Source organism: Amblyomma americanum, chromosome 3 (assembly GCF_052857255.1).
Source record: "Amblyomma americanum isolate KBUSLIRL-KWMA chromosome 3, ASM5285725v1, whole genome shotgun sequence".
In the NCBI taxonomy this organism is placed as follows: domain Eukaryota; kingdom Metazoa; phylum Arthropoda; class Arachnida; order Ixodida; family Ixodidae; genus Amblyomma; species Amblyomma americanum.
In genome coordinates, this window is record NC_135499.1 from 174,699,135 (window position 1) to 174,711,629 (window position 12,495).

At 46.0% G+C, this 12,495-nt stretch overlaps 1 protein-coding gene across 1 annotated transcript in view; it reads left to right on the forward strand.

The window, feature by feature from the left end:
- The window catches only part of Vdup1 (arrestin family protein Vdup1), a 41,615-nt gene extending 30,734 nt beyond the window's left edge, over positions 1–10,881 (forward strand). The window contains exons 3-6 of the mRNA XM_077658850.1: positions 2,734–2,957; positions 5,095–5,277; positions 6,262–6,447; positions 9,133–10,881. Coding sequence (XP_077514976.1) covers positions 2,734–2,957; positions 5,095–5,277; positions 6,262–6,447; positions 9,133–9,309 — 770 coding nt within the window. The 3' untranslated portion in view covers positions 9,310–10,881. The remainder of the gene's footprint in view (positions 1–2,733; positions 2,958–5,094; positions 5,278–6,261; positions 6,448–9,132) is intronic.
- The last annotated feature ends 1,614 nt before the right edge of the window (positions 10,882–12,495 follow it).

Genomic DNA, 12,495 nt, shown 5'->3' on the forward strand with positions numbered 1-12,495 from the left:
CGTGTCATCACGCGACCAGCACGAGCGCTGTAGCCGCTCTCCTGTTACGATGGTTGTGGTAGCACATGTTCCCGCGAAGGCTGTACGCCTTAGACTTTTGTGTAGGTCTTAGGCATTAGTAAAACACAGCAAGCAGCACGGTGACCTTTTCCTCGGAGTTGAGCGCGTTACGCAGCGGAGCGTAAATACGTGGCAATTTTTTGCTTCTTATTTTGAGCAGAAACCCATGCACTATTTTCTACGCAAGCATACAGTAAACTTAGTGTGAAGTTCTGTGTACACTTTAGAGGTTGGTACGTTCATTTTTTTTTCTAGCTGACGTTGACGTCCCTTCCATTGCTATCATGACTTCCAGGCAAATTTTCCTCATTTTTCATCGGTATTTTCCCCGAGGTTCGTTTTTTTGTGTACCATACGATATGCTGTGAAATCCAGAGTTCGACGGAAACCCGTCTGGTCGGGTATGTTCATGGCGGAAAATCTTCAAGCGCCAACCAATCGTTAAAAAGATGACGTTTCGGCCCCGGCTTACGGGGGCCTTGTTGATTGTGAACAAGGCCCCCGTAAGCCGGGGCCGAAACGTCATCTTTTTAACGATTTGTCGGCGCTTGAAGATTTTCCGCCACATACGATACGCTGCAGCGTCATATAAACGGTTGTTTAGTTTATAGTTTTTAACGTGCCATGCAAAGCAACTCAGGCTATGAGGAACGCCATAGTGGAGGGCTCCGGATAATTTCGACCACCTGGGGTTCTTTAACGTGCACTGACATCGCACAGTACACGGACCTCTAGCATTTCGCCTTCATCGAAGTGAGACCGCCGATGCCTGGATTGAACACGCGTATTTCGGGTCAGCAGCCGAGCGCCATAACCACAGAGCCACCGCGACGGCTCCTACACTGTATAAAAAGAGTGGAGAGCTTGGCCAGTTGGTACAGGATCACGTAGAATATAGCCAGCGCAAGGGACGCAGACACACTAAAGAGCACAAGACGACGCTGGACTTTCTACTTACAGCATATTAGTCCTTTGTATTTTTTAGTTCGTGACCACGTTGTCCTACAAAAAAGTGCGCTGCCGGAAGAGATAGCGTAAGGTTATTGGAGGGTCCACGACGCTTTGCAACTTTCAGGCGAAAGTCAACAATGAATTTTACTGCATATTCCTGAGTGACGAGAAAACTCCTTCACGTTTGCTGCATTGCTCAGTAACTCAAGCGAGCTCATTCAGTCCCTTATTCTTTCTTTAGTTTGAACGTGGCCTCTTTTTTGCGAAAACAATAGAGTTGTTAGCACACTGGTATACCCACGTCTTCAACGCTGTGCGTCTCTCTGTCTCGGGTGTACTTTGCAAAGTAGGCGCCTCAGTGTTTCAGTTGTTTTTCTTTTTCTACAAAGAGCAGCGTCAAGAATGACGGAGGCGTTGCTGAACGATCCAGTTGTGGCGGAACCTACTTCCTGTCACCCGGAAGCTTGAGACTGACCGGCGCTTCGCTCTAAGCCTGATCGCTGTTGCGTTTTCTAGGTCACAGTCAGCGCGGTAGGGCAGCACTGCGCCTGCTCGATTCTTTGCCGCTCCCTGCATACTTAGGCTGCATGCGTCAGCCGTAGAGAAACAGAGGCTTACACGTTTCACACGCGTTGATTACAGCGCTACCACGCAAGCCCGGGAACGTCTAAAGAGTTTCGAAGCAGACCTTGTAAAGCAGATGTAAACAACGACGCAAAGGCATGGTGCCTGATTGCAACTACATTTTTTTTTGCGCGCATGCCTGCCTATATATGAGTACTTTCTGCGCATATAAACAACGAAGAGTTGTTTGTAAATTCCTGAGTAATTGTGCAGCACAGGTAGCATTTTGAATTAACTATTTTGATACCAGGGTGTCATGATTTTTTTTTTGCGTTTTGTCGCATTGCTCTTTGAAGCACCTTCGCATACACATAAAATCAAGCATATGAGAATAAATATACGTATATATACAAAAACAAGATAGTTTCAATCCAACGTCAGCCCTTTATCTGCATGCTTGCAGTGTCCTTGCGCACGCATCGCGCTGCACTCTGAAGACAGCGTGGACATGGCCTTTTCTGTGCGCACTTTAAAAATGTGAACAGCGTGCGTTCCTTTTTTGCGTGCTTTCTTTCGTTATTTTTATGCTTATTTAATCCTTTATTTATTTCCACTAATCGTATCTGCATACTAGGAAGGTGCCATTCCTGTGTCAAAACCTTCCAGGTTACTTCAGCGCATTACCTCAGTTGTTGTCTGGCCGCGCGGGAGAGCTTTAATAAGTCTCGGCACAAACTCAATTCATAGCAAAGAGGGAAAGAGGAAGAAAGGAAGGAGAAGAACACTGTGCAGAGAACAGAAGCACTAGGGGTGCTGCCGCAGGGATTGCAGCAACCATATTCCTTGGCGACTATATATGTATGCATACATACATACATACACAAACATGTCTACATCCTATGTATACATAAGCACGCATCTGTGCATAGCTTCCTTTTGCCGCATTGCGTTTTGCGCTGCTCGGACTAGTAAGATGTTTCAACAGGACTTGTCGGGCTAGTTGGTTGATCATAATGCAAAAAAGACGAACTGCGCAACAAGAACACGGACGAAAGGGAGGCACAGTGTGTGTCTGCCTCCCTTTCGTCCGTGTTCTTGTTGCGCAGTTCGTCTTTTTCGGACTAGTAGTCATGCTTTTTCGCATGCGCTGTGATGCAGGTTCCCCAGCGCGCGTGGTGTTCCTTTCTCCGGGCGTGCACTCGTTTCCGTTCAAGCTGGGCCTTCCACTGGGCCTTCCCTCCACGTTCTTGGGCAAGCACGGCTGGGTTCAGTACTTCTGCAAGGCGGCGCTCAAGGAGCCCAGTGGCCTGACGCACAAGAACCAGCAGGTCTTCATCGTCATGAGCCCCATCGATCTGAACCTCGAGCCAAACCTGCTCACGGTATAAGCCCACGCTCTGCTGTGGTACACTATTGTAGTGTGTAGAGTCCAGGCAGCGCACGCTCGCTTGCTTATCGAGCCAACTGTTAAGTTCTCGCTCTATAGCTCTCGGTGAAATTGCTTGAAGGGGCAAGTGTGCTTCGCAAAATACATATGCAGCCTTCCAGTTACTCAAACAGTGTGGTGTGTGCAGCGGTTAATTGTCGGTCAAAAAACAAAATCAAATGCTGCATTGAACATTTTCGTTGCGCTTATGTCTAAATGTCCACTTGGTGTACGCATTCGAGATGTATATTTTGCACTTAACAGATTTGGCCGAACACGTGGGTCGCTCCGAATGTTAATTGTCCTGTTTTTGTCTGTTTTGCCCAAGACACGAAATATTGATGTAGGTATAGTATAACGGGATTATATTACAGTAGGGGGATGGTCTCCTCCCAAAACTCAGTCAACTTTTTCCTAAGGCTGATGGAAGGACATAGGTACTACTAAAGATCATTTTAGATTTACTTCCGTTTGAAGTAAGTATAAGGCGAAAATATTTTGAAGCAAGTCAACTAACACGAATCGACGGATTGGCCAGGCAACCTTGTATGTGGCAGCACATCAAGACCTCAGTATGTTGGTAACGGTGACCACAATGTTGAAACACCGCAAAACTTGAGCGAAATAGGCTCCTAGGTTGCTCGCACAGAGCATATGAGCAATGCGCTAAAGATGTCCAGGACGCACTGAACTGATACTATACTTAAGGCGAGAGCGTGCTGAGTAGCATCGTCACCAGTGACGAAGCTTAGCAGCGCCACTTTAAGACTGAGTCAAAATGACAAGGGTCAGTCTTTTGTGCAACAAAAAAAAAATTTCGCAATTCTGGTCCCCGAAATCTGGCAATCATTGCTATAACCTATAATAGTATCTATGGGTTGGTATCGGTGTATAACGGTAAGGGCGGAAGCTGACTAACCAGAGAACAAGAAGTACATTGTCTTTCTTAGGACACTGACAGTGCACTGTCCTGACATACGTGCAATAACAAGGAACTGTCCTGGCATACATACACTGACAAGACACTGTCCTGACATACATAAACTGACAAGGCACTGTCCAAACATTCGTACACTGAGAAGGCACTATGTTGACATACATGCACTGACAAATGCACACTGTCCTTACATACATACACTAACAATACACTTTCCTGACATACATACGATGACCAGGCACTTTCCTGGCATACGTGCACTGACAACACTATTCTTAGATACGTAAACTAAGACACTGTTCTGACGTATATACACTGACAAGGCACTGTCCTGACATACGTACAATGACAAGGCACTGTCCTGGCATACATACACTGACAAGACACTGTCCTGACATACATGCACTGAGAAGGCACTGTCTAAACACTCGTAAACTGACAAGGCACTATCCTGACATACATGCGTTGCCATAACTGCACACTGTCCTGACATACATACACTAACAATGCACTTTCCTGGCATACATACGATGACCAGGCACTTTACTGGCATACGTGCACTGACAAGACTCTATTCTTACATACGTAAACTAAGAAGACACTGTTCTGACATATATACACTGACAAGGCACTGTCCTGACATACGTACAATGACAAGGCACTGTCCTGGCATACATACACTGACAAGACACTGTCCTGACATACATACACTGAGAAGGCACTGTCTAAACACTCGTACACTGACAAGGCACTATCCTGACATACATGCACTGCCATAACTGCACACTGTCCTGACATACATACACTAACAATGCACTTTCCTCACATACATACGATGACCAGGCACTTTCCTGGCGTACGTGCACTGACAAGACTCTATTCTTACATACGTAAACTAAGAAGACACTGTTCTGACGTATATGCACTGACAAGGCACTGTCCAGACATTCGTACATTGACAATGCACTGTCCTGAAATACATGCACAGACAAGGCGCTGTCGTGCTACCACTGCCAGGAAGTTCTGACAAGAAGCACAAATATGGCACTGGTCTGCGTATGTTTCGTTTTGTGGTCGGTCTTCTTTGCCGGTTTTTAACGCTAAGGCTGTTGTAGCACTCCAGCCCGTCTGTTCACTTTGCTCGCCCCTTACGCAGCAACCGTTCCACTGTGAGGTGGAGGAGAGCCTGGGCATGGCGTGCTTCTCGTCGGGCCGGCTGTCGTGCCGAGTGCGGCTCGACAAGGGCGGCTACGTGCCGGGAGAGAGCATCTGCATCTTCGCCAGCATCGAAAACAACACTCGCACCACCATCCGCAAGACCAGGGCCGTGCTCACCGAGGTGTGTGTGTGCACACGTGGCCGCGCGCACGCTAATAATGTATGCTACTGCATCAGCGAGCACTCTTCCTTCGCAAGTCCCTGACGAGGCCACAAAGCACTGCTTGAGAAAATTTGCCAGCATGCTTGACACAGGGCCCCAAAACGACGATATACTATGCACAATGTAAGGCGAGAGAAAACTAAATGAGAAAAATGTAGTTGTGTGTGTGTGTGTGTGGGGGGGGGGGGGTAGGGGGGCTCGATCACAGTGTTTATGTGACGTCGAGAGTCGCTTGTATTGATACAACGCTGGTGGTGCACTTATTGTCAAAGATTCTGAATGCGAGTTTCTGACCGCGTAACCTGACGAGGTACGGTGTAGCACTCCATTGCGCATGCGCGTACATGTCTCTTTTGCAATCATAAGTCACATAAAAATAGAGTACAGGGCGACCTCCGGCGAAAACCTATACAGACTGTTGTGACGTTAAATGCGCACTATGCAAAAGCTCCTTGTTACGGGCGTCGCCAATGCAGCAGACCACGCGGATTTATAATTTAATTCTGATCAAATTAGGTATGTGGATCACCCAAATTTGGTATTGAAAAAAGCAAGGACGTCGTGTGTTATCTCTGTGTCAAATTCCGGCGCTAATAAGCGAGCGGTTTAACCGAGAGAAGTGTTTTATGGTGTGAGTTTAGCCTTGCAACAGTCCATATTAGCATCACTCTTTATAAGCCGCACAACAAAACATCTCTTGTACTGCTACAAGCAACGTGATGCCGCCCGGGCACCCAGACGGTCAAGACATAAATTCTCGCTGGCGCATTGCTTCGATTCGGGCGAAGAAACGAATACGTGAGATGTTTGATTCAAACGTATTGGCCCATTGGGCCATGCGATGTTCGAGCGTTCAAAAGTGGGCGTGGCACATAGCGAGCTGTCATCCGTGAGCTCCGCTCCATTGTCACTCCGTGCACTGCTGCCACTCTCTCGGCGCAGACGATCCAGTACACGGCCAAGAACAAGGTCGTGCAGGCCGAGACGCGGGAGCTGGCCTTCCTGGAGAAGGGCCGCATCGAGGCCGGCACCACGGACCAGTGGCGCAACGAGATGCTCTACATCCCGCCCATACCGCCCACCAACCTGCGCGGGTGCCACCTCATACGGATCCAGTACGATGTCTATGTGAGTGCCTGTCTGTGCGGAGGCATACACGCTGAAACACTCCGCGGTGCCCTCTTCAACTGCACGCATTAATTGCTGCCATTTCTAGTTGATGCTGGTCCCGGGAGAGCGACTCAACACATGATTTCAAAATCCTCGGCATGAGGTTTGGATAAAATCTTCTTCCTCGCCAACTACCAACCCTCTATCTTGACTCCGAATGAACGTTGCATTTCGAAGAAGTTTTGTGACAGGTACAGTAGTTATATATTTAATTTTTCGTCTACTGTTTTTATGACTAACACTTGCGCATGAGCTACACAGGGAGAAGATTGCAGAAGGTTTATTAACACATTACGGCACAATTTGTTTTAAAAAAGAAGTTCAATGAAAAGTTCTTCAAGCGGTGCATAGAGGCATCGCCAATACTGTGGGTATTGTGACAGAATAAGGCTCCCGTCACAAGAATGGCTCTTCACTGGTGGGGAAGCCATAATTTGCTTTGATGACTGCCCCCCAGCGACGAGGCACGAAGGCCCGGGAGCTGTTGATGACCATAGGGTTTGGTGTTGCCCCTCTGGCAACAGCTTATGAAGTTTCATTTAAGCGTTGCTGAGTTTTATGCCTCTCAGGCAACGCGTGAATTCTTGTCGAAAATGTTCATTTGGACTGAAGTCGACATACTGGCTTGGACACTCGATACGGCCCACTCTCGTCTTCTTCAACCAGCTTTTTAGAACCGTAGAGCACCGCTTCTTGTCACTATCCTGCTAAAACGCATATCCACGGGCAAAATTTTTGCCCATCTCAAGAATCAAGAATAATCTCAAGAATCACGCAGTGAGCTTATTCGGTGAAGTAAACCAACTCCATGTGCGGTGAAACATTCTCATTTAGTTAAGTTCCCACCTCCATTCTTAAACGTCGGAAGTTGATAACATAAGGACCATATCTACTACATTTGGGGGACGTAAATAACAGGTACCTTCGCTTAGAGACAAAAAGAACTTCAATTTTTCCCACCAGCTTATTCAAGGATTGACCAAATAACTCATTTCCATTGGTCACCTGTCCGCTCCATGAGTTCATTTGCCAAAACTGGCAGCTCGGTTCTTCTCACTGATGTTCGCCTTTTGAGCTGGCCTCCGGGCGTTTAGTTCAACAGATCTTAGACGAAGTCTCGTAGTCCGCGGGCCACTCTAGAGCTGGAAACCTTGACCAAATCACTCATTTCCATTGGTCACCTGTCCGCTCCATGAGTTCATTTGCCAAAACTGGCAGCTCGGTTCTTCTTATTGATATTCGCCTTTTGAGCTGGCCTCCAGGCGTTTAGTTCAACAGATCTTAGACGAAGTCTCGTAATCCGCGGGACACTCTAGATCTGGAAACTTTGATAGCAGTTATTTCGATACAGTTTGGTTATCGCGTACAATGTAGCTGACTTTTGTTGGCTTATCTGGGATGCCTCTGTGAAGATCGAATAAAGACATCTCCTCTGAATGTTTATATCTGCAAAACTTTCAAAACTGTTGACTGTACGACTCTGAACTGCATGGAGAGCTGCTGGCATTCCATCCCAGAGTGTTTGAAACGAAAAGTTGCGATATCTAGACTTTGTTAGGTTTATTTATTTGTTTATTTATTTTATCCTCGAGGCCTGGGGCATTACAGAGGGGAATAGTTGAATGAGATAAATACCATACAGAAAAGATAACACGAAGCACACAAATTAATGATCGACATATACAATGGTAGCTAATGCGGTTTTAAAATGAGTAATGTCTACAGTGCTGGCAATCGATACGGGAAGGTGGTTCCAGTCTTTGGATGTTCGAGGAATGAAGGAGTTGCTGCATGTTTTCGTCCCGAGTGGAGGTTATTTACGCCTGGAGGTTATTACGTCCTGCAGGTTATTTACGTCTTGAACTGTGTCGCTTATAAAAATATGCAGTAAATCAGGTAATTGCAGAAAAATCCGGAGGTGCACTGTGCTCAACAAATTTCAAGGTCTACGGCAGCAAGCTGTTGTCTGGCTGTGATTTGCAAAGAATTCTGAGTTTTTTGCATGCTGTCGGGAGCTAAAGTTGATGTTGTAGGGTACGGTTACCTTCTCGGAACAAATTCGTTTTGAATGCATAGCTGGAAGCGCTAAAACACTTGTTGCTTCACGACGTGTCAGTGACAGGTGTTGGGCATGGCTGCGAGCTTGGTCCTGTCTCACTCGCTCAATGACGTCGATGCCTGCTTACTTTATTTCTAAGTCTTGAGTGGCGGTTCCACACTTTCGGACCTTTCTCTCAAGTGCTTGTCCAAACAAAGATTTCTTACTATGCTGATGCTTGTGCGGCTCCTCACATTATCATTATCACCCCAACCGCCATCATGTTGTTAACCATCATCGCCATCGTACAAGTTTGTTTGGTTTGGTTTGGTTTATGGGGGTTTTACGTCCGAAAGCAACTCAGGCTATGAGGGTCGCCGTAGTGAAGGGCTCCGAAAATTTCGACCACCTGGGGTTCTTTAGAGTGCACTTACATCGCACTGTACAGGGGCCTCTAGAATTTCACCTCCATCGAAATAGGACCACAGCGGCCGGGATCGAACCAGCACTATAAACACTGAGCCACCACGGCGGCTCGAAGTACCTTTGTTTCGCGGCATCTTCAGCGTCCCTTCTTTTTTTTTTTTGATCCTTCTTGCCTGCAGTTCATCATCTCGCCCAAGGGTCCCGGGAAGGAGATTCGCCTCCAGCTGCCCATCATGATGGCCACGTACCCGATCCGCAACAGCGATGGCACGCTTCAGCGCAAGAAAGGCACCCACTACCCGACCGTGCTGCCCGTCTTCAGGCCCTGGCTGAACACCGACAAGTTCAAGACGTAGCCGAGCTGTTTGTTCCCCCTGTCTGCGGGGCCATGGTCCCCCCCTCCTTATTTTGATAGAGTCCCTGGATAGCTTTCAGATCTCCATGAGCTGTGGTTTCTTGTCGGCAGACTGTAAACTCGGCCTCGACAAAAGGTGGCCCTGGCGAAAACTACTGCCATGAACTGTTTCTAACAGAGTGTGCATTTTCGTTAGCTGTACGTGTCGCTGGCACGTTCAACTTTCGATACAAATTTTGGCAGAATCAAAGCTGTCGATGTCACTGTAACATCAAATACTATTATTGCTTGTTGTCAGATAAAACTTGAAAATAAGTGAATTTTTTTCGGCAGAAACTAGGTTTAGATAATGAAGTGTCATGAGCAAGTTACCTGAAATAATTTCCCGTGGTGCCCGAAGCCGTTGACGCAATTCCGTACCGGTACATTCTCTGTTCAGTGCCGCTGAAGAATGTTACGCAAATTTTTTCGAGCGAAAATTTAAGTCGTGCTACAGGCTTCAAATACTTCTGAAGGTGTAATAAACCCAGCCGGTTTGCTATCACTTAAACGCACGCTAGCCTACTTTTACACCCATAAGGGTTAACTTCCCGTCATAGCTAATGACCGAAACTATATTTCCAGTGCGTGAACGCGTACTAGAAGAGTGTCGTGTATGTGTAGTACAGCAGGGTCGAGCGGCACGTAGTTGCGGCTGAGTTCACAGCGTTCATTAACGACAGATATGAAAACACGAAAGCCTCTATTCATCGACTCTATAGGCCCTACTTTAAAGAATGCATAGACCGAAGTCCATGTTATTTTGCGCGAGCTCTGGTGTACGTATAGAAGTAATTTAATTAACAAAGACACTGTCTGGATGAGGCTCTGCTTTATTTTTGCTTACTTAGAACTTTTTTGAGGACAGCACAATATCTAGCACTGACGATATTTTGCAAAATATATTGTGTGACGTGATAATCGTGTGGCTGTAAGTGCCAAAGCATTCATCGAGCCAAAGCAGTGGTAACGATGATTCCTTCTCTTTTAGTGCCTTGTGCGATAAACGAATTCTGAACACAAGCTGTCCTTGTGCGAAAAAACATACCTTGCACTGTATGCGAAGATATAGCTTTCTATTCAGTTGCTTCCATGTAACCTCGCACACTGTTTAATTTTGCCCAATAACTATCACCTTCGTTATATGTATAACATGATGCATAAGTACCTCATTTATTGAGACCTGAGGAGGCTGTTTCATGAATAACTGGAAGAGCTTAACTTTGCACATAGCAAACAGAGAAGAAGAAATTTAAAGTGACACGATGCACATCGGTACTTCTTAACCTTTTTACCCAAGTATTTACGAAACTTTAATTAAAATCAGTTATCTCCTCATTTCAATTTCGCACGCCTTTTTAACCATTTCTAGGCCTACCACCTTCCAGAATATTGGTTCAAACCTGTCAATACGTCCTTCGCTAGACACAGTGTGGAAAAATGAGGAGTGTGGTAAAAAGTGGCGTGCAAGAAATCAAGTTGCTTCCCAGGAGAAAGTTGTTCACTCCTAAACTAGCTTCCTGTTCTGCCGCCGGCTATTTTTGTTCTTTATTGTGCACACTGAGAACTTCTGTAGTACGACAAAAGCGACAGAATCGGAAGTACGAAAGAATCGCACTTCCGCTAAAGGCAGGCTGGGTAATCGCTTCGTTTAACAAATCGCGCTAATATTCAATGCTTCTGACTTTTGCTAACTTTCTTAGTCATTTGGGGCGCATAGGAAGAACGCATGCCCGTTCTCCTCGTCAGCACATTAGGGGTATCCAGGTACACAAACGTGTTCTTAATGAAGCTTAGACTGCCATTTTTCTAATGCAGAGTTCGTCTGCTACGAACTCTGCAATTAAGGTCAGGATGGAAGCGAGTGTTATTTCTCGTTGTAAGTGACAGATGCAGTAGTTGTTTTGGGTTATTTTTCTGCACCCCCAAGTGCAGCATTCAAAGCAACTGTGAAAAGTTGAGAACGTGTAACTCCACCTGTGTAAGTAGAGTAGTGTAACGTTTAAATCGACGAATGTTGTGCGAGTACGTGTGATTAACAACATTTCTGAGAACAATAGGACCAACTGACACTGGTACAGCTATAAGAAAGCTCAGCGCAGGTCAGCGCGTATGCGCGAATAAGTTGGGCATTTAGGGGCATGTATCCTTGAGCGTGTTTTAATGGTTTGTGGCTGGAGACCCACCTCTTAAGAGTGCGTGGATGGACAAGGAACTGATGTTGCTTGTGTTTGCCAGATGAAACGTGTGGCGCGCGAGTGAACTACATACTTTACATGTTACTTTGTTGTTCGCTGCGAAATAAAAATAAAGATATAGTATATGCTCAGAATGTGTCTTGTATAGAACAGAGAACAATTCTGTCCCATTAGCCCAGATTTTGAATGGCATTTGTAATGCAAATATTACACTTTTCGTGTGGAAATTTCCTGCATGTGCGTGAAGCGTACAAAAAATGCATTTATTATTTTCTTTTTATAGGTGAATCGCACAAGGTTCTTTTTTTATGGCATGTCTCAAGGTATTCGCGCTTCTCCAGTATCGCTTAGGTTGTTCGACATCAAGGTGGTTGTACTGCGAAAAACATGTACACGATGTAACTTTTCTTATGTGAGCTCATATGGCGTTGGTCACGTTTCTGCCTGTATCAGGCTATCCTGAATCTAGTAAAGATTTCAGAGCCCTCTCCTGCGCATAAGGTAGACGACGGAATCAAGGTTTTAACATAGTAACGTAGGTGGCTCTGCATAACATCCCGCGCTTCATATAGCACGACTCGGGTATACTACAGTAGCCTCGGTCGACACCCACATGAGGCGTTTGCTGTTGTGGTGCGATAGTCAGAACCTCTGCTGCGCACCTCTATAGTCCCGCTGCATCCTGCAAAATATCTCGGCACAAATAAAGTTTCGCACTCGCGCTTATGTAATTAGCCATGGCGTTCATGGCGTTCATAGAACTTCATAGCGTTCACGTCACAAGCGAAACCCTTCTTCTTAAAACAGAATTAAGGAGAAATCTGGAATATAAAAACTTTTCTCTGCACTGGTAATAACGCACCAGTTGTTTCAGCGCGTTTCGTGCGATAGCATTTGTCAAACCGGGTTATGACCTCGCGAACAGCATAATAATGAAACAGCGAACAGTG